At 36.2% G+C, this 24,135-nt stretch overlaps 1 protein-coding gene across 1 annotated transcript in view; it reads right to left on the bottom strand.

Annotated features, from left to right (window-relative positions):
* Nucleotides 1-24,135, bottom strand: part of CPNE8 (copine 8) — a 171,055-nt gene that overhangs the window by 121,493 nt on the left and 25,427 nt on the right. Inside the window, exons 2-3 of the mRNA XM_006202855.4 lie at nucleotides 10,717-10,757; nucleotides 9,420-9,466 (exon numbers count right to left, since the gene is read on the bottom strand). Of these exons, the coding sequence (XP_006202917.1) occupies nucleotides 9,420-9,466; nucleotides 10,717-10,757 (88 nt within the window). The remainder of the gene's footprint in view (nucleotides 1-9,419; nucleotides 9,467-10,716; nucleotides 10,758-24,135) is intronic.

Below are 24,135 nucleotides of genomic sequence, written 5' to 3'. Positions count from 1 at the left end.
AGGTGCAAAGAGGAAATTCTAGTTGGGAGGGTTAGAAAAGACCTTTTGGGTGGGGAGGGTATAGCTCAAGTGGTAGAGCACATGCTTAGTCTTCATGAGGTCCTGGGTTCAATCCCCAGTACCTCCTCTCAGAATAAATCAATGAATAAACCTAAATACTCCCCCTCAAAAACTGGCCTTTAGCAAAATTAAAAAATAATATTAATAAAGAAAAGAAAAGGATGAAAAAAAAAACTGTGTGAAATGGGGGTACTGAAGTCATTTAGATAAAAGCTATTATCAGACACTACATATTCCATCCTATAATCTCATAAATCAAAGCTTTTACTTGTCAAAAAAAAAAAAAAAAAAAAAAGAAAAGAAAAGGAAAGACCTTTTACCAAAAGGCAAAACTAACATTTAAACTGAGCTATGAAAGATTTTCTCATCCTTTCTGAATGTGTGTGTGTTTATATATTATACATATATTATTCAGTATAGATATGAATAAATATTAAAATAGCTCCATGTCAATGGAATGGTGCAGGACAGAGACAATGTCAAACTGTATTAATCAGCATTTGGCAGTAGATTTGCCTCCAAAGTGCAATCACTATGGGGTATAAACAACTTCAGCTTCCTTTCATTACGTACTGACAGATGGAATCCAGAACCAATTCAATAATTTAAATGTTTAAAAGTAACTCACAAAATAGATGATCTATATAGATAACTAAAATTTAACTCAAAGAAGTTAACTGCAACATTTTCAGTACCTCTCAAAGTCAAGTGCATGTGCATCCTTAGGGATATTACTTTGCTATTTCCATTTGCCACTAAGAGGCTTTCCATATTTTCATAGTTCCTGGCACCCAAGTATCATTTCTAGCTCCAAAATTATTATGCACTGAAACATCATTTTAGTTTTAAAATTACTTTGATAATTCACAATCTTTAGACAGAATTTATTGAAGATATGCAAGTAATTCTAATAGTGTCAGATATAATTGTAAACTTGCAGACTTCAACTACACATTAATTTTAAATAATTTTTCTATCACTTTATTTGGAGTGTTTGTTTCAATATATTTTAAGCTCATTTTTCTTTTTTATTCCACCTTACTATCTAAAAGTAATTCATCCCAGAACATAAACTCATGTGGTTAGTTAATATATACGTTTCCAGAATACATTTAAATTCAAATACAAACACAATATTATTGACATAGTATTGATACCTAAATCAGTAAATGAATTGTATAGACACACTGAAGTTGCTGGTAAAACTCTTCAATTATATTATATCCTCTTGAGGTAAAAATACTGTCTATTTTAAACTTTTTCCACCACTGCAGCTGCATGATAGGCACCCAATGAACTTAGGTCAAATTGCTAAGTGGATGAATATATCTAAAATTATTTATAAAGTTGTCTTACTTATCTAATTCCAAATACCCTAAGAGTAATTATCAGAGGTCCTTACTATTATTTTGTAAAATAATGTTCAGTACTTAAAAGATAATGGGACAAAGTGATAAAATGTGCGAAACACTTTTATGAACTCTATAGCATCATAAAATCACAGACTTGCAAGTAATTAATGCTAACCAAGTCTAACTTTTTTTTCCTGATGACTCAGTCCAGCCCGTTTGAATACAGGACATCCGCTACAGTTCTAATTCCAGGATACTGTTCTAGGAAACCCATTCCATTCTACTGCAGGATACTTGAAATGTTACAAAAGTCTCCCTCACTGTGAACTAAATAATGCCTGTTTGTCTCTTCAACTTTTGAGCCAAACTTTTTGCTTCCTCCTTTTTTGTTTCAACATCAAGTAACTATACCCCTATTTCTAAATCAAAATACTTTTAAGAATTTTAAGACAATTATTATGACTATTCAGAGTCTTTGCATTTTTCACGTTAAACATCCCTTCATTCCTATGGCACGGTGTCCATCTCTTTCTTCAAGATGGTAGCTCTCAAGTATATACTTGGCATTTCAATGGTCTCAAATGTAGAACTGAAAAGTAATAATCTAGATTTGCTCCCACCAGAGCAAAATACAGGAATATTTGATTGTATCACATGAATTGCCAAACTCAACCATTTTTGACCTACAAAAATGAAATTTCATATAGCTCAACATAATAGCATTATCTTCCTTGAGGTTAAGCACTGCACATCCATCAATGCATCCACAGATTGCACTAGCTTTTTAGCAGACATATAACACCACTGCTTCATATTAGGTCTGAGGCCAAGTAAATCTCATAGGTCATTTTCTCATCAACTGCTGGGCTTGTGCAATGAATTTTACAGAATATTATAATGCAGGGATTTACTTACCTGCCACTTACTAGTTCCATTATCCTTACAAAGCATTTTGATTTCTTAGACTACCAATGCAGCCTTCATCAGATAGTGCTTACTGTGCACCAGTCACATGTAGTCATGGTTAAAATGTAATCCTCACAACAGCTGCGTGAGCTAGAATCATCGGCGTAATTCCCAACATTTCAGATGAGGAAACAGTCACTAAGAGGTCAAGCAAACTCCCTTAACCACCGTATCAAACTGGCTCTCAAAATTTAAAAACTGACTTTCTCAAATGGTTTTGTGGGGATTTAATAATATACGTATAGTGTATTTCATTTTTTTCACCCCTTTCCTTATCCACCTAGTTCAATTAGATGCTAAATACAGGCTAAATACAGTGGAAATTACCGGCAAAATGCTGTCTCTTGCATCTGGCACTTCCTTTCTATTCTTCCAGACCATTCTCTAGTTCTTAACGCTTTTAACTCTTTTGAAATACTATATATTGAAATTGCTTCTTAACTGGTATCTCCCCATCTTCATCAATCTTTTCCCTGACCACTCCATATAATTCTCTGTCCTATTTCTCAATTTCTACTTTGCTTTTATACCCATTTGGCATATTATTCCCTCTTACTTATACATTCTACCCCTTCAAAGAGAAAAAAATAAATGAGTAAAATACTCTGTTTCCTGATTTATTTTATTATGCCATTTTCTCTAAATAGTAGACCTCCTATTTGTTTTTCATTCAAAGCCAAGCTTAAGAAAATATGAATAAAGCCCCAAAGATCAATTTATAGAATTTCTTTCCATTAATAAAACCAGAATGTGATGGTTAGGATCAGATAAGGATTCTGCAAATCAGGGACCGTGGAGCCATATGTCCTGGGTGAAAATCCCCATTCTGTTATTTACAACTGGGTAATTTTGTTCAAGTCACTTAGGTTTTCTGTGCTTTAGTTTCCTCATATATAAAATAAGGATTATAATGGCATCTACCTCTGAAGGCTGTTGTGCAAACTAAATTAGTCAATATTCCAAAGAGCTTCAAACAGTAGTCATGATTATTAGGAAAGACTTTGTAAATTAAAAAAAGAAATGTGTATCTCATTGCTTAGGCAGTAGGAGAGCCTCATCGTTAGGGATCTGTATTGGCTGAGATGCCAGGTCCCGTACCTTATGTATATTTATCTCAGTTCCTTTCTTAGTCCCTCAAGTAATATTATTTTCTGAGCACTCCTGGTAAAGGCTCATCTCCATCTGGTCTGATGCCTATACTCCATCAACAGTTCCACTGGACTGTCCCAGGCCTTCGAGAAAGGTCACCTAAAGTGAGTAACAGGAGTCAGCACGTCTCTTAGGAAAATAATCAAAGGAATAATTAGAGTAACATGTGAGAGTGGAGCAAGGACTGAGATAGGAGAATGTTGTAACAAGAAAGACAAGGACATAATAGGTCTGAATAAAAGAGTGGCTTATCTAAGTTTATTTTATGAACAAAAAGTCATAGCACTGAACAACAAATTCAATAAGAAAGCTGTGGGAGAGAAAATCCAGGATCACTGAAAAGATTGCAGTTTGATGTTTTGGCTGGTGATGTTATTAACTAAATGTGGAGCAAAGAAGAAGCAGGCACAGAGTAAAGATGACGGATTTACATTTGGAAATCTAGAATTTGAGATAAATATTGAATAATCATATGGAAATGTAAAGAAGCAATTAGCTATGCAAAACTGGTGCTCAGTAGCCCACCGACCCGTTATCAGTACAATTTTTGAGTTGGTTTATTCTCCCAGGTTTGAGAATAAATTATAATGATCTTATTATTCTCACCTTCCCTTTCACAGCTGAGACACCTTGGTACAAAGGGCGGCTGCAGAGTAATCTGTGGCAACAAATAGCACACATCTCACCAGGGAAATCTCGCCAGAATCTGTAACCTCGTTAAAACAATGCGCTAACTTCCTGGAATAGCCAGCAACTACAAGCAGAGAGAAATGCCTTTTATTTTCATATGTTCCCATCCCCTCCAGTGATCACCTTTCTGTCTGAATGTGGAGATACTCTAGAAAATAAGTTAAATAAAATAATAATTCTGGAGAAGATCAGCAAGGTGGCAGAGTGGAAAGGCCCTGAGCTCACCTCCTCTCAGGAGCACACTAAAATCACAACTATTTACAGAGCAACTAATGATGAAAAAGACCGGAACCTACCAGAAAAGATCTTCTACAACTAAATACATGAAGAAGGAACCACTATAAGTTGGGTAGAAGGGGTTGGACTCACGATACAGTCACATCCCATACCCCAGGATGGGTGACCCACAAACTGGAGAATAATTACATTGCACAGGTTGTCCCATATGGATGAGAGTTCTGAACCCCACATCAGGCTCCCAAGCCTGGGGGTCCTGCACCAGGAAGATGGGTCCTCAGAGCATTTGGCTTTGAAGACCAGCAGGGCTTAATTTTGGGGAAGTCTCAAAGCACTGGGGGAAATAGAGACTCCACTCTTAAAGGGTGCACACAAGAATCTAACATAGTCTGGAAGACAGGGCAAAAGCAGTGATTTGACAGAAGTGTGGGCAAGAACTACTTACTGGTCTTGGAGAGTAACTCAGAGAGCCACGAGGCAACTGCAGATCACTCTGGGGACAAAGACTCTGATGGCAGCCATTCTTATATGGGCCCTTCTACCACAAGGAAACTGCTGCCAGTGGGCACCGTCATGAAAGCCTCCATCTAGCTCATTAGCACTAATAGCTGGGCATACCCCAACGCCTACAGGCACCACTGCTGGGAAGCCTCAGGCCAAGCAATTAACTGGGCGGGGACACAGCACCACCCAGCCACAGACAGGCTCCTTAAGGAACTCCTGAGCACACACTGGGCTTGAGACATGGCCCTGCCCACCACAGGGCCCAGGATACCCTCCACCCACCAGTGGGCATGCAACGGTCCCAGCACCCCCTGGGCCTGGGCGCTGCCCTTTAGGAAGCCTGCCCTAGCCTCTAGACCAGCCCCACCCACCAGGGGGCAGACACCCGATGCAAGTAAACCACAACCTCACAGCCTGCGAACGCAGCCTGCCCCAAGCAGGCTAGACGCCACCATGAGCGCAGGTGGGCCTGGCCCTTGCCCAAACGGCAGGCGCACAGAAGCTTCAAGACAACATAGACCCTGTACTCCAACGTGTCAGGAACCAGCACTCCCAACCTATGGGATCCCTGGGCCCTGCAACCAGACTCCAAGACCCGCCTCTACCAGCCAGGAGTCTGGCACTAACTCCAGGCCCTGGCGTCACAAACACCAGCAACAGCTGGAGTCTTCTGAACCCTGACCCCACCCACCTGTGAGCCACCACTAAGCCAGGGCCCCTGGGGTTTTCCAGTCCCACCAACCAACAGCCGGTAGACCCCACACAAGGCAAGGCATTGCAACCAACTGAACCAAGAGCCAACCTAGCCTACCGGACTGCCCACATAGTAAGTGGACCACAACAAAAGGACCCACTCAGCCCTCTTTGGGGGAACCCCTAGAGCATACAGCTTGGGTGACAAGAGGGGAATGTGCTGCTGGACACACGGGACATCTGTTACAGGAGGCCACTTCTCCAAGGTCCTGAAATATAACTAACCTACAAGATACATAAAAATATATCTTAGGCAAAATGAGGAGTCAGAAGAACATGTTCCAGATAAAGGAACAAGATAAAACCCCAGAAGAAGGACTAAGTGAAAAGAAGACAGGCAATTTATTCAAAAAAGATTTCAGGCTAGTGATGTTAAAGATGATCAAAGAATTCAGAAGAAAAATGGATGCACAGAGCAAGAAGTTAGAACTTTCAAACAAAGAGCTAGAAAATATAAAGAACAATCAAAAGAATTTTTAAAAATGAGGACAATTTAAAAGACCTCTGGGATGACATCAAAGACACTAATATTCACATTAAATGGGTCCCAGAAGGATAAGGAGGCTGAGAACATATTTCAAGACATAATAGCTGAAAACTTCCTTAACCTGAGAAAAGACACAGTCATCTAAGTACAGGAAGCACAGAGAATGTCATTCAGGATTAACCCAAAAAGGAACACATCAAAACACACTATAACTAGAATGAAAAAAATTAGAGATAAATATTAAAAGAAGGATGAAAAAGCAACAAATAACATACAAGAGAACTCCCATAAGGCTATCGGCTGATTTTTCAGTAGAAACTGAGGCCAGAAGGGAGTGGCTTGATACATTTAAAGTGATGAAAGGGAAAAACCTATAACCAAGATTACCCTACCCAGAAAGGCTCTTGTTCTGACTTGATGGAGACATTGAAAGCTTTACAGATTCAGCATCACCAAACCAGCATTACAAGAAATAGTAAAGGAACTTCTCTAGGCAAAAAAAGAGTCAAAACAAGAAACATAAAAATTAAGAAATGAAAAAATCTCATAGATAAAGGCAAACACACAGCAAAGGTGGGAAATCATCCACACACAAAGCTAGTTGAAAGGTTAACAGATGAAAGTAAAATCATCTATAGTCACACTAAGCAGTGAAGGGATACAGAAAACAATTAAATGTAAAATGTGGTATCAAAAACAGTAATCATTGAGGGAAGAGAGTATACATGCAAGGTAATTAAAATGCATTTGAAATTAAGACATCAGCAACTTAAAACAAGCATTTACATATATATATATATTCACACATATATATGTATATATGTCTGTATAAAAACCTCATGGTAATCACAAACCAAAAACATACTAATACACACTCACAAAATAAAAAGGAATCCAAATATGATGCTAAACATAGTCATCAAATCACAAGAAAACAGAACAAAAGAAGAAAAGAAAAAAAAGTCCAAAAATAAGCCAATCAACAGAATAGCAATAAGAATATACATATCAGTAACTACCTTAAATGTAAATGGACTAAATGCTCCAAACAAAAGACACAGAGTGGCCAAATGGATACAAAAACAAGACCTGTATATACACTGCCTATAAGAGACTCACTTCAGATCTAAAGACACACACAGACTAAAGTGAGGGAATGGAAAAAGCCATGCAAATGGAAATCAAAAGAAAGTGGAATTAGCAACTTTTATATCAGATAAAACAGACTGTAAAGCAATGACGGTCACAAGGACACCACATAATGATCAAGGGATCAATCCAAGATATAATTGTAAATATATATGCACTCAACATAGGCACACTTAAATACATTAAGCAAATATTAACAGACATAAAAGGAAAAATCAACAGTAACACAATAATAGTAGGGGGATTTTAACACCCCACTTACATCAAGGGACAGATCATCCAGATGGAAAATTAATAAAGAAACATTGGCCTTAAATGACACATTAGACCAGGTGGACTAAACTGACATATGAAGGGTGTGCCATCCACAGCTAGTCCACGCTAAGAGACTAGAAATAAACCAGAAGAAAAAAACTGCAAAAAACACAAATACAAGGTGCCTAAACAATATGCTACTAAACAATTAATGGGATCACTTAAGGAATCAAAGAGGAAATCAGAAAATACCTAGAGACAAATGAAAATGAAAACTTGATGATCTAAAACACATGGGATGCAGCAAAAGCAATTTCAAGAGGGAAGTTTATACCAATACAAGCATAACTCAGGATTCAAGAAAAAATTCAAAAAAACAACTTAACCTAACGCCTAAAGGAGCTGGATAAAGAACAAACAAAACCCAAAATTTGTAGAAGGAAAGAAATCATAAAGAGCAGAACAGAAAGAAATGAAATAGAGACTAAAAAAAAAAAAAAAAAGAAAGAAAAAGAAAAAGAAAAAAATCAATGAAACTGGTTCTCTGAAAAGAGAACCAAAATCATTAAACATTTAGCCAGACTCATGAAGAAAAAAGGGAGAGGGCCCAAATCAGTAAAATCAGAAATGAAATAGGAGATGTTACAACTGACACCACAGAAATAAAAGGATCGGAAGAGACTATTACAAATAACTATATGCCAATAAAATGGAAACCTAGAGGAAATGGACACATTCTTAGAAACATACAATCTCCACAAACTGAACCAGATAGAAAGAGAAAATATGAACAATTTACCAGTAATAAAATTGAATCAGTAATTAAAATACTCCCAATAAACAAAAGTCCAGGACTAGATACTTCCACAGGTGAATTCTACCAAACAGTTAGAGAAGAGTTAACACTGTGGATGGACTTGGAGGGGGGGTTATGCTAAGTGAAATAAGTCAGACAAAGAAAGAAAAATACTCTATGATATCATTTATATGTAGAGTCTAAAAAATACAACAGACTAGAGAATGTAACATAAAAGAAATAGACTCGCAGATATAGAGAACAAACTAGTGGTTATCAGAGGGGAGTGAGGGCAGGGGCAACAGGGGTACGGAGGTAAGAGGTACAAACTATTATGTATAAAATAAGCTACAAGGATATATTATACAACACAGGTAATACAGCTTCTACTTTATAATAACTATAAAAGGACAATCACCTTTAAAATTCAGGACTCAGTATACTACACACCTATAACATATAAGATTGTACATCAACTATATTGCAATATAAATAAATAAATTAAATGATTTACTATGAAAAATTATAATTCTGCCTCCATGATTTTACTCCATTCAACCATATTATTTGTATTAGGAAACTGGGTTTCTACTTTATTCTCAAGTAACATTACTGTCAAAAGCAGGTGATAACTGGTATCAAGCATCACACTTCTTAAAACCCTTTAAAGCAATATTTTATACAATCAGCGGTTGACCTCAAAAAGTGAGACTAAATCCAGACTTCAATTATGTCAGAATTGGAACACATTAAATTTATGTAAGACTTAGGAAAATGCAAATTTCAAGGCTAGATGATTCCATAGAAAGATCATAAATGAGCCAAACACTGAGGATTATTAAAAATAAAACACAAAGATTGCTTTCATCAAATTAAAATGAAATAAAACGAAAAAGAAATTCAATCTTCAGGCTGAAGAAGACTTAAAGTAACTAAAAACAGGAAAGTATCATCTTGAGCACATTGTAACTTATACCATGTCTTCCAGCACAGTGGTATTTTTAAAAATTTCAATACTTACCTCTCTCCACTCTTTATTTCCAACTCCTTGTACATATAAGACACAAACTACAAAAGATGAAACAAAAAATGTATCTGAGCATTTTTTACAAACATCAGATATAAATGTATAGAATTTATTTTTTCAGGTGTCCAAAAGCTACATTAAAATTAATTCCTAATTCATAACCTTACTCTGGCAAGAACATTGTTAATAAATCGTGACATGATTAAAAATTCTTGTAAAGAAGCAAAAAACTGTTATCAGGTCTTTAGAATTCAACATATAAACAGTTTGGCACAAAAAATATGATTATTGGCTAATGCCTTTATCTACATTACGCTACAGGTATAGATAATTTTTAACTATATTTAAACAGTTTGAAATACTTCAGTATGCTACTAGCCGTAAGTCAAGTTCTTCCCAGGACCTACAACACAAAGCCATCACAGAAAGGACAATCTGGAGCAAATCATACTGTACACTTACTAACTGTAACTCCTAACCCTCAGTATTTGTAAATAAGTAAGAATTCCCGTCAACCACGAAAGTAAGTTGCAGAAAGAGAGATTAAGAGTTTGGGGTAAAGATTAAGGGATGAAAATATCCCAGCCATTTGTCAAATGAGCCACAGGAATTTTTAATATCCACAAATTGTAATGCCTTTTCTCCACTGACTACCTCAAGAATTTCTCCTATAATTAAACTACAAAGGTTTACACATTTGTAGATACGGAGAGCCTCCAGATATCAATTTCTAAATATTACAAGATTTGGACTCATTACTTGATTTATACATTAATTCTGCCATTTTCTAATTTAAACTGCCTTTCATTTTACAAGTCATCTCCAATTTTCAATATGTAATTAGGAGTCAAAAAATTCAGGTCATTCGAGATCTTGTGTATTTCACTTAGTTGTGCGTGCCTTTATATCCTGCATTTATTCATAAAGAAGGAACATTATTACTCTGTGACAGGATCACTTAAAACTATGGCCCATTACAGGTATCTCGCAAATAAAATTTTTACCATGTGGCTATACACTGAGGTTTTAATTTCAAAGTGAACTGTCCTACATTGGAGTCTTCTGCCTTTTCATCTCATTCTCAGAATGCTGAGCAATTCTCTCCCATTAGCCAGAGTACTTGCCCAGGTAGATGAATGAGAATGCAGGGCCTGAGACCTTACCCCTTCTTGCTTTCTAGGCTTTAAAACAAACACTTAAATTAGGAACTCTGATATTCATACAATTTTTTGGCAAAATCAAGTGAGTAAAATAGGGAAACAGTTTCAGAAAGCAAGTAATAGATACTTACTTGGATCCGATTTAGAAAATGTGTCTCTGTCAAGGAGATTTCTGTCAAATAAAAGAGAAAATGTTAGACAAATGTAACAGTAAAATATATAAACATATAAAGTATATAAATGTGCATATATACAGTCGACCCTTGAACAATGTGGAGTTGGACAATGATCCTCCTCAGCTGAAAATCCACGTATAACTCTAGTTGGCTCTTTACATACTCGTGTCCTTCATATCCTCAGTTCTATACCCAGTGGATCCAACTAGACACAGATCTTGTAGTGCCGTAGTATTTACGGTTTTAAAAAGAAATGAGGACAGTTTAAAGACCTCTGGGACAACATTAAAGACACTAATAATTCACATTAAATGGGTCCCAGAAGGATAAAGAGGCTGAGAACATATTTGAAGACATAATAGCTGAAAACTTTCCTAACTTGAGAAAAGTTCTGAGCATCTGGACGTGTGCAGTTCAAACCCATTTTGTTCAAGGGTCTGCTGTATTACATATATGTAACATGTTCATGTATTATATACGTACATGACTAAACAAAATTTTGCTAAAGATCTGCTTGTACTTATTCAAACTGAACATCACTGGAGGTCCAGAAGCAGAGGGATAAAGAATGGACAGATAACAAGACTTTCCACATTACAAGATTAAAATCTCTTTGAGAGAATTAACTGTTTTAAGTTTCTTTTCATCCCTTCATTAATTAGTATATAGACGCTCAGAAATGTTTCCTGAATTGAATTGTCAGTTGTTACTAATCCAAAATTGTTTGGGATTCAGAGCACATGATCAAATCAATCCATACAATTAGAAGGCAACAGCAAAGTACCATCTCTTGGCATGTGTGTGACATCAACCCTGAAAAGAGTTTTATGTTGTTATTGTGGTTTGGGAATTTAAGATGAAAGTACAGATCCTTTTTGAAAGTTTTTTTTTTCAAAAGTGGAAAAGATTAAAAAGGCCATTGTTAAGCATCTATTTTTTTCTTGTTTACCGGTATTTCCACATCTACAAGATAATAAAAATGGAAAATCAGAAAGTGTGAAAGTCTGGATTCCCCTAATGTTGGAGTGTCCTGTTACTTTCAAAGATACTAACACAGTCCTATACTTTATGCTCATAACAGTAAACCTGAGTAATCAAAGAAAAGTTAAGTTCAGTATGTTCTGATTAATAAGGCAGTCAATTAATTAGAAAAATTTCTATCTAAAACTTTTTTTTTCTAAAAAGTGACAATTTGAAGTTATTTCCTTGTTTGAAAACTTTGGCTATCTGGAATGACAGCCTGAAAGTTCCAAAAGTTAAATGTGTGCTTCATTTCCATCCTCCATTAACTGGTAATAATTTATAATAGTTAAATTACATTTTTATGTTTAATACTTAAAATAAAAATCTCATGTTTAACCAGTCCTATTCTCCTACCAGGACAACCAGTCATGTGCTTTTATCTGTTCCATGCTTGGTATCTGAAAGGCCTTTTTTTTATATCAACCTGATCGCCTTTTGTATTTCAGATTCTCAAAAATGACTGCTTCCATGGAATCACTAAACACTGAGAAAATAAAAGCATAGTCAACTGTGAGGTCATGGGGTTGGGAAGCTTGGGCAGGCAGTCAGGCAAGGAGGAGGGCTCCAGACCAAGATAAGGAGAAACAATGAAGAGAGAAAAAAAAAAAAAAAAAACAATGGGAAGAGCCTGTGGCTACCAGACCCTGGGAGGGGATTTAAGTAAAGAAAAAAAATACACAGTCAACAGAACAACACAGGTTAAAAAAAAAAAAAATGAGACTATGTCTCCAAATATTTCTAGAAAGAAAAGGAAATATCACACATGTTAACATATTTGGCATTGAGCTGGCTTCAAAGATCACTAGTCAGAAATCAAATTAAAATAATCCTTCTGTCCCCTAACCAGACACTGCGACTCCAGCAATGATTGGCAAACAGTAATTTAAAACATTTCCATTTGAGAAATTACTGTAATATATATTTATAAAGGTAGCTCTCCACTTAAATGGAAATTCTCCAATCCTTTCTATGTGTCTAGTTTTGCTTATAAAGTATCTTTAAAAAAATGTAATTCAGCTCTTTCTTTCAGAGTTCATAAAATTCAAGGAGAGATGACAGTGGAAGAAGTTATACAGTGCTTGAGACTCAAAAACTATGTTATACACATTTAAAAGAATATAATGTGATTTTGGTGCCTTCTGTATCTTAAAAAACCCTCCAATCTTTAACCACAAATATAAAATAGCAGATTTCTATCAACAACAAAGATGAATATTCTTAATCATAAACTTTACTGGCCACATTATTTCTGCTAGCCATTATGGTCCATAATACAGTGTTAAGGTCAAAAACAAACAGAAGAGCTTAGATCCTTTATACAATGAGAAAAAACTCCATAAACTCTTCATAATTCAGTCCCTGAAATTCGCAATTTCACTTTCTCATTACTGCTTCACAATGAATTTCAGCTATTCTTTGATCATATGAATAAAATAGAATAGACTCTCAGATTTAATTCCCAAAAGACTACTTTACTCAAAGATATATGATTTTAAAAGATTTGAAAAGGCAATATTCTTAAGTGATACACACACTGCAAAAAACCAGTGATTATCAAAATGCATCATAAAGTTTGGATTGATGATAGGAATGCAAGATGTTTACTTTCATAACATCCCATTAGAAACAAAGCACTTTCTCATTAAGTTAAATGAAAGATATTATTGCAAAGGCTGTTTTACAAAAAAAAAAAAAAAAGAAAGAAAGAAAGAAACTAAGCTGAGGCTCAGAGAAATTGAGTAAATGAATAAGAGCACATAGCCCAGGACAGAATAATTCAATGCAGTCAGCCTTCTGAATCTGAGTTCCTTAAAATGCTACATTGTTTGAGAAGCCCAGGAGAAACAACTTGTTTTCCTATCCCTGTGGGAAATAGGGAAAGCATCCTATTATACTTACTGGTTGAGCCACTAGAGGATAACATAGAATAAATTCCTGTTCAGAGACTATGAAGAGAGATGCTGCATATGCAATGTACCAAGAGAACCAGGATGGGAGGCCAAACATAACTGTACTTAGTCACGTAAGCAGCTTTTTGCAGGAAAGAGATCTCTGTAGGTGATCCTTTTTGTCTTGTCACTAACCTTAAACCAGGCACCCATAGGTTACACTCATCTCAGGCCCTAGCACAGGTTTCAAATCTTTTTTTAAATATATATTTATTGAAGTATGGTCAGTTTGTAATGTTTTGCCAATTTCTGGTGTACAGCACAATACTTCAGTCATATAGGAACACACATATATTCATTTTCATATTCTCTTTCACCATAAATTACTACAAGATATTTAATATAGTTCCCTGTGCTATACAGTATAAATTTGTTGTTTATTTTTTATTTATTAGTTAGTGTCTGCAAATATCGAACTCCCAATTTATCCCTTCCCACCCCCCTTCCCCTCATTGGTAACCGAAAGTTTGTTTTCTTTGTCTGTGAGTCTGTTGATCCCACAATATCTTGCTCAACATGTTGGTTCTTCCCTAGATCAAAGAAGTAGAAATTAGGAATAAGTAATTAACAGATAACCAGATCTCTTCCCTAGTCTCCCCTTCAGTAATCTCATGAACAAACTTTGTGAATAAGATGGCATCTAAAAAATCACAGTAAGTCAACAAGCCTACGCGACATGCCTCCACACAAGGGGAGAGGGTGATGACTCTGACTCCTAGCTCACAATTAACTGAAATGACTTCTTTTCCCTTGAAAACTTTCATGGCTGAACTGAATCTTTAGAGTTGGTTTTTGCGGACACCAAGTCCACCATCTCCATCAGATTATCGGCATTCTGATTAAAAGCAACTTTCCTTTCTACCAACATCTGTCTCTCTCAAATATTGATCTCTGAGTGGTGAGCAGCCAAACTTGAGTTGGGTAACAGTCATAGAAAAATACCTTTGTTATCTATATGAAGCACTTAAAAAAAGTTAACACACACACACCACGCCTTGCTGGTTTTTATATAGGACAGCTACTCTTCCCTCCATGGGGTTGTCATCTGCTTGAGTTAGGATGCCTACACAGAGTTAGGATACCTATCATTATGCCTACAATTTTACAATATGATGTTGAGCTTGAATGCTAAGTTAAAAATCCTGACCATGCCTTTCTATTCTATATATCTTGATGTAACTAAAACAAGGAAGAGAGCAAATTTCTGAAAAGAAATGATAGAAAAATACAGTGTATGAGTTAGAAAACTAACCTGAAGAAATAACCTAATCAAAAATTTAATCTGTGTTGACTGGATAAAGAAGTTGTGGTATATTTATATAATGGAATAGTACTCAGTCATGAAAAATGATAAAATGCCATTTACAGCAACGTGGATGGCCTTGGAGAATGTCATTCTAAGTGAAGTAAGCCAGTGAAAGAGAAATAAAAATACCATGTGATATGATATTACTCACATGTGGAATCTAAAAAAAAAAAAAAGACAAATGAACTTATATATAAAACAGAAACAGACTCACACATAGAATACAGACCAGACTCTTGTTGCCAGTGGAGGAGGGTGAGAATGGATAAACTGGGAGTTCAAGATTTGCAGATACCAACTGGTATATATAAAATAGTTAAACAAGTTTATACTGTATAGCACAGGGAACTATATTCAATATCTTGTAGTAGCTTATGGTGAAAAAATATGAAAATGAATATATGTATATTCATGTATGACTGAAGAATTGCACTGTACACTATAAATTGACATAACATTGTAAACTGACTATACCTCAATAAAAAAGAAAAAAATTAATCTGCGACTTGCATGAGTTGTTCTAGTAACTCATCTCAAATTCCAGTTAAAATGTCTGGACTTAAAAGTATAATTAAAATAACATAACTGAAGCTGAGACCCAATCAGTTAAGCTCTAATCTGTATGAAGAAGAAATACTAGGCTAACGAAAGAGGCATATTCTGCATGAAGCCTAAATGGGAGTAGATAAGCAAGAATTTAGTAACAGATTTCCAAGTTCATCCAAGAGAAAAGCTTCCCTGACTCCCCCTTCATTTATCAATGAGGATTATTATTCAATAATAATAATCAATCAATTGAATAATAATCCTCATTGATATTAGTCCCTTAAAACAGAGACAGATGAGTCAAGCTACCTTCCCTTGATGACAATAGTCAGTTAGCTCACCTGACAACCCTGCTGACTCTGATTTTATGCTCAACAAGTCACTTTCCAATTTTAAGGTAGCTTCTCACATAGTTATTAGCACAGAACTGTGCTGAGTGGCCAAGATGAATATAACAGTTTTATTGACCATTACAGTTTTTATTCTCAATTAGCATTCCAACGCCCATACGAAACAGCCAGTTAGCTTCTTAAAATGACATCTCAGACTTGTCTTTCTCTAACTGGGAAACAGCAATTCCCTTGGAACTTCAGTGCAATTCTGCAGGTATTTTTCATGCAAATACTCCATGCCCAAGCCCTAACTAAGCACTAAACACTAACTAATTAGACATGTTCCCTAATTTCAAGAAGCCTGAATTTTCCTAAGAGAGAAACTCACAGAAACAACTAAATAGCAATATTGGATGATATATAAAATAACTGTTTATTAGGAGAAGGAACAGTCACACCTAAAAATAGTCAAATTAATTCAGCTACAACTAAAAAAAGAAAAAAAAAAAACCAGGAATCAGATGTAATAGTTACCTCTTAACTGAATTATTTTTTAAATATACTAGAAAAAAATATTTTATACATGTCTATATAATTAAAAGTCTACACAAATGTATATCTTAGTATCCTTTTCTGCTAATTTATGTAACGAAATTTTATTAGTGGAAAATTAAAACTTCTAATTCTTCATATGCATGAATGAGCATTATAACATAAGCTAATGATCTATTAAGGTAAAAGTGGTTTGCAAGGGAGTTAACCTACAAGTTACAGGCCTGCTGCTAACGCTTTCCTACTCAGTAAATGAAATCACCTAATAATATTCTCTGATACTGCAGTAAATACTGAATTTTTTAAAACCTTTAAGGGGGAAGCAAATATCATTATGCTAACACAGATGCAAATCGAAAAAAGAAAATAACTTGATATATATTATGAATTTTAAAGTTAATAGTTTCAGAATAAAGCCAATTTTACTATTTGTGACTTTTTAGACTAATTAAAAAAAAAGACAATATACTTGTTAGAGGGAGTAAGTCTTAAAATCGAAGGTATGAAGTGAGTTCCAAAAAGCACTGCTACTTGTGGCCAGCAGAACTCAGATACACTCTTAGATGGAAAGACGCTCTGCTTCTGTACCTGAGTGGAATTATTCTATTTAATTTTTAATAAGAACAAAAATATAGCTTATAAGTAGAGCCAAACAAAAATTGTTCTGTTTAATTTTCCATAGGAACAAAAATACAGCCTATAAATAGAGCCAAACAAGGCTTTATCATTTGACAAACACAATCTAGCATAAATTTTCCACATGTGGACAGAGAACCACATTTCGGCATAAATACAACCTTCCTCTGAAAATTGTTCTGTATCTATAAACAGAATGACTCTGGGTTTAATTAAAACTTAGGAGATCATTAGAGGCCTTTTATTTACCTGTTATCCATTATGGTCTCAGGATCACTGACCACCTGCAAGGTCTTTCCTAAATATGGCTTGGGCAGCCACAGAACATAGGATGCACATAGGAAAAGATTCAACATTCAGCTGAATGAATGAATGGTTTTTGCATCCAATAAAAGCATTAGGTTTTTCACTTTATGTATGACGAGGTGTTTTATTATAGAAAAAAAGAGTAGAAGAGGAAGGTGGCATGTTGGACCTTTTGCCCTAATAAGTAACCCATTAGTTGAAAAAACCTGAGAGAGACTGCTTTACTGGAATTGTAAACATGCCCTTTGCCACTGGGCCCTTTATCTTGGGAATTATATTGTCTTAAGGAATTGAATTACCTAATAACTATTGCATAAAGGACATTCTCCTACAAAGCCATAATATAAATATATTTAAATGCATATAACACACAAAATGGTTTTCAGAGGTTTTTTGGGTTTTTTTTAAGACAAGGAAATCAAAACTTTTTTTGTGCCTCTGAAAGGAAATGTATCCAATCTTTGGAAGTGACTTGAATGCAATATTTAATTATCTCTGACGCATGTATCATTATTTTTATTCATTGAGCAAATATTATAGCTGGAAATTTAGCATGCAAATTTAAGAAAAAATGTTTTTCCCAAACCTACGATTTCTATGGCAAAGGGGAAACTAGAAATGAAAGAAATCACATTATTTTGAAACTGAAACTTACTAGAAAGCCAAAGTTAGCTAGAATCTAAGACACCAAGTAATTTTGAAGGATAGGATCACTGGAAAGTACTTAACAAGATTATCAGCTTTCAAGACAAGAAGAGACTTTCAGATTTGAAGTTGTACAAATAGACTAAAATTTCAGCTCAACAGCAACCTTTCATAGCCTGAGCATACAAGTAAAACTTTGTCGTGTGTGATACACATTATTCCACGAAAGCTAGAAATAAAATGAATTTCAAATTATTTTTCAGTTTTTCCTGTAATTAGTTGTTTTAAAGTATTTATTTACTAGTACTGTTGAGCTGAAAAGGTCAGTGATAAAAATACAGTTTCAACCTTTGCATGGTATGAATTTGGTTTAGATACTAGAAGAAATTTGAGGGGAAGATGATTAATAATTAAAGCTTTTGTTTCTCTTACATTCACCTACGATTGGGCATTCTTGAAAATTATTTAAAAGGAAACCAGGGCCTTTGCACAATCTTAACATATCAGAGCTCTGCCTGAGCCAAGGTAAATTAGAAGAAGCCATTGAAAGTAACCTAAGGTTAACTCAGGGTATTACAAGCTTTTAGGGAAAAGAGCAGGTTTTACAAAACCCAATTCCTGATTTCAGCTAAAGAAGAGAAACATAATGTTTATGTTAAAAATGGGAAGGATAAAATAGACTGAAAACAGAATATGAGTCTTCTTAAAAACCTAAAACTCAGGTACAAAACTAATCTCATTATATTCTCCCCAATCTTGATATCCTATTTCAGTTAAGTGGCAATCATGGAAGGCCAAATAATGACCGCCCCCCACCCCAAACATATTAGGTCCTAATCTCTGGATCCTATAACATGACTTTATCTGGGGGAAAACAGCTCTGCGTAGATGTGACTGAATGATGGGTCTTGAGATGAGGAGTTTATCCTGCATTATCTGAGTGGGCTCCAAACACAATCATATATCCTTGTAAGAAGGTAGCAAAGGGACATTTGACATAAACAGGACAGAGTATATGAACAGAGCAGAGGGAGACTTATAGATTCTGGCCTTGAAGTCCCAAATGATGCAGCCACAAGCCAGGGCATGCCAGGAGCCATGAGAAGCTGGAAAAGGGCAAGGAATGGCTTCTCCACTAGAGCCTCCAGAGCAAGAGCAGCCCTGCCAACATCTTGGTTTCAGCCAAGTGACACTGCTTTTACACATCTAGCCTCCAGAACTGTGAGAATAAATGTATGTCCTTTTAAGCCAACAAGATTGTGCTAATTTGTTACAACAGCCACAGGAAACTAATGCAGCAACAAGGTTCAAACCTCCACTCTTCCAAGCAAGGCTTCAATCATCCTTCCTCTCCCTCATCTCTGCTGATGCTCCCCCTCCTTGGCTTCTGCTTCCAAGTCCCAACTTCTTCCTGGATCTTAGAGCTCTTAACTGGTCTTCCTGCCTCCTAGTTCATTCACCAAGATGCCTTCGAGAGGCAGTTCTCTACAATAAAACCTGGCCAAATAGCTCTTTTGCATAAAACCCATTATCTACAGAAACTCCAAAGTCCTTTACAGAGCACTAAATACCTGCCACATTCAGACCCCGGCTTTATCTCCAGCTGCACCTCTATCCATATTCCATTTCAAAGACTCTGCTCTAGACATTTCAAATTTTTTGCAGTCCCTTGCACTAATATTGCCTCGTTTCTGTACTACTGTTTTTCCCTGAAATTTCCTCACAAACCTCATTCCTGCTGGGAAATACGACCTCCTCTTTCAGCCTTTCTTCATCGCTGTCCCCTAGGAAGGTGGAAGTGATTATTCTTTCCCTCTGCTCCATTATACCCAACCCAAACCTATATCACAAATGCCTTGCTTACTATTAATTTCCTGATTCAGGTGCCAGACACTGTACTGAGCACTTTAAATAAATCTTTTCACTTAACCCTCATCATTATCCTGTGAAGTAGCAATTATTATCAGAATTCATTTTCCAAATGAGAGAGTAAAATTCAGAGAGGTTGAATAAAATGGACAGTCATAGAAATGCTAAATGCTCGAGACGCATTTTTGGGAATTTTTGATTGATTTATTATTCTGATTTTTGACTTTTGGTTTTTGTATTGGTTACTGAGAATAAAATGAAACGAATGGCAAATAATGGCATCACTCATCATCACTTTGAAAGCTCCAGGGAATGTTATAAAATGAAAATGAGACATAGTATTAGAAAGAGAAAAATTTAATTATCTTTAGGTGCAGAAGATTTAATTTTGTACCTAGGAAAAAAATAAGAGAATTAATTAATGAAATCTTTCAAAATTAACAAGATAATTCAGTAAAGTGATTAGCGGCATGATGAATACTATAATCACCATGTATTACATATAGTGAATACTAAAGGGCAGAAATTTTCCTGGGTATCAATTGCTAATAATTGTCCTATCCAATTAGGACGTTATCATAGTTAATCTGTTTGGTCAAGTATGTGAGGGCTATGCAACTCTCAACATCACTTTACCCTTTCATGGTCAAGTGCTGTGACCATGAAAGCAAGTCTCAGACCAAATTCTGCGAAAGGCACATTCATTAGCAAGTGGGACTCAAAATGCCATGCAATACACTCTGCAAGTTTAATCAAGTTCCAGCTCTCTGTGCTTTCAGGCATTCAGAACAGCACCTTAAGGCAGATGTGACAATATTGTGTTGGTAAGATTCATCTAACCTTCTCGCCAATGGTAGAGAATCCTCTGAAACATTCTGTGCTCATGATCCAAGGGACCCTTAAGCCTAGAGCACTAGTCCAAGTGGTATGATCACAAGATTCTCTAGGGACAGGTGAATGCTCTGTTCACTTGAACAATGTATCTAGCCAATCTGCACATATTTATATAACAGCTTTACTCAGATATAATTCCCATACCAGAAAATTCACCCTTTTAAAGTGCCCAATTCAGTGTTCTATAGTATATTTGAAGAGTTATGCAACTATCACCACTATCCAGTTTTAGAACAGTTTCACTACCACCACACCCTGGGAAAAAAAAAAAACTCCACCCATTAATAGTAGTCACTCCGTATTGTACCTCCTTCAGCCTTTGGTAAAGACTAATGTACTTCCTGTCTTTACGCATCTGCCTATTCTGGATATTTCATATAAATGGAATTATACAACTATGGCCTTTTGTGACTAATATCTTTATCTTTCACTTAGCATAATGTCTTTAAGGTTCATCTGTGTCATAGCAAGTATCAGTACTTTATTCCTTTTTATGGCCAAATAATATTCCATTGTACGGATATACCCCATTTTGTTCATTGAATGACATATATTTGAGTTCTTTCCATTTCTTTGGTTATTATCAATAATGCTGCCTTAAGCATTTCCACACAGGTTATAGTGTAAACACATGATTTCAGTTCTCTTGAATGAGGAGTGGAATACCTAGGAGTGAAATTTCTGGCTCATAGAGCAACTCTATTGTTAACATTTGCAGAAACTTTCAAACTATTTTTCAAAGCTCATGCACCATTTTACATTCCCATGAACAATGTATGAGGATTCCAACTTCTCCATTTCCTCTCAAGTACTTACTATGGTCTATCTATTTTATTATAACCATGTAATGGTGTGAAGAGGTCAATCCACCTATCTGATAACCATATGCATCACTAGATCTAAAAAATAAAGTCATTTCTGACATCCACAGTAATTACAAAATCCTCTGATCAAGGATGCTGATCAAGGATAAAAATCATAGAACAGTTCAGAGTAGGCACTTCTGAAGTATGGGCTCCTGGTTAGATTTCAAATACTAATACATCACATCTTAAATATGTGGTCCTGATTAAGATACAACAGATTTTATTCTATGATCTAACACACACACATCTAAATGACACTGTCTCTGCTGAAATATCTTAAAGTAAACAATAGAAAATATAACATCAATCAGAATCAATTTTTTAAAAAATGGAAGAAAATGTAAGATACTATTTTTAAAATCTTGGCATAAAAGCTACATTCTAAGTTTCACACAAAGCCCAGAGGAAAAAAAAATTAACTTATTTGATAATGAATTTGCTTTAAACTTCTATATAAGAATGATACAATAATAAAAGTTAAAACACATTTGTTACATATACAATAAATGATAGCTAAAACATTAAAGCTATAAATATACAAAGCATTCTCTAAATTAATGAGAAAAAATATGAACACTCCAAAGGAAAAATAAGCTACATAAATGAGTAGGCATTTTACAAGAGAAGAAATAGTCATTGAACATATTAAAGAAGTTTATCCCCAATGGTAAGCAATGACATGCAAATAAAATTTTAAAAAACTGTTCTCCTGTGACATAGATAAATACTAGCTGAATTAATTAGGGTCCATTTAGTTTTAAGTGACCCAAAAGAAGGAAATTTATAATGAAAATACAGGGATGTTTATGGAACCCTGAGTCAGGAACATAACTGACCCTTGCGGAAGAATTAAAACAAAGGCAGAACCATGAAGACCTGGTAAATCAGCAGAGACCAGCACCACACAGCAATGAGCAAGGCTACAGGGACAACAGACAGCAAAACCACATGCCAGTCCCTGCGGCAAAAGGACACTACTGGTCAGATCAAGATGGAGGAATAAGAAGTGAAGCTCACTCCCCTCAATGAGCACATCAAAAATACATCCACATGTGGAACAATTTACATGGAAATCTAACTGGTAACTGACACACGAACTCCTATGCAACCAAAGCGGCAAGGAAGATTTCCATGTAACCAGGTAGGAGGGGAAAGAAGCATAAAGTCAGGACCTCTGGCCCTGAGAGGATTCTGAAAGGAAGAAAAGGTCCACGCAGTGGACCCTCACCCTAGGGAGTGATTGGGTCAAACCACAAATTGCTTGTCCCAGTCCTGGGGTCCTACGGGGAGGAGACAAGCCCCCTTGGCTGCCGGGAGAACCATTTAGACAGACATAAAAGCTGGAAAAGCCTAGACTCTACACACAAGGCCTGTACCCATGCCAGCTGGACAACAATCAGGGCGAAGAGTAAACACTGGTGGCTGCTGACTTACCCACACTCCCCAGTCAGAGTGGGGTGAACACCCCAGCCTTTCTCACTCCTCACTACAGGTTGGCATGAGATCTGGGCCAGCTGTGCCCTAGGAAAAGACTCAGTCTAGCTGTACAGAGACATCCCAGGGAGGCTAAGATGTGGTCCAGGTGCGGTGGCAGTGGCCATTGTCAGCACTTGCTGAGATACCATGACCCTCACACCATGATTCTTCTTCTAGCCAAGAGAGCACTCTAGTCCCACCCATTCCATGCCACAGCTTCACACTGGATATGTGGCAGGTAAGTCCTAGGGGAAGACTGCTACAAAGGCAGCCCAGACCTCTGGTAGCAGTGCAGCCACCTCAATTCCTGCAGCCACAATGTCCTGACCCCCAAGCCCAGACCAGCGAATGCTCTAGAGCCACCCACTCCAATGCCACTCAAGAAGCCTGATCAGCCTGACCCTCAGGGCTTCTACTGCAACAACTGCAGAGCAGACCCCACCCCTGACAGGGCAGCAACAGCCAGGAAGCAGAAAGGAAATCCCACCTCATACCCTTTACACTGACTCTAGCTCCTCCAAAACGAACCATAGCCCTTGTAGAGGTGCCAGTGGCCAGGAAAGATGTGGCTGGCATCCATATCAAAACCAACCAACACACCAAAGACACTGGACACACGCAGTCTACACAGGGATGCTCCCACATAAAAACACCCTTTCAAGACCACAATAGATAACTGCTTCTCCTAAATTCAGAGATAGAGAAAGTTAAATAAAATGAAAAGGAGAGGAACTACTGTCAATTGAAACAGCAAAATAAAACCCTTGAAAAAATAAATAATGAAACACAGATAATCCATCTACCAGAAAATGAAGTCAAAAAGTTGGCAATAAAAATGCTACTAACTGAACTTAAAAAAAAGATTATCAATATAAATAAAGATCATAGTAACAAGGAACTAGAAACTATAAAGATGACCCAACCAAAAACAGATACTTTAATTTCTGAGATAAAAGGTAATCTAGAAGCAATGA

Source organism: Vicugna pacos, chromosome 12 (assembly GCF_048564905.1).
Source record: "Vicugna pacos chromosome 12, VicPac4, whole genome shotgun sequence".
NCBI lineage: Eukaryota > Metazoa > Chordata > Mammalia > Artiodactyla > Camelidae > Vicugna > Vicugna pacos.
This window is presented reverse-complemented; position numbering and strand designations above follow the sequence as displayed.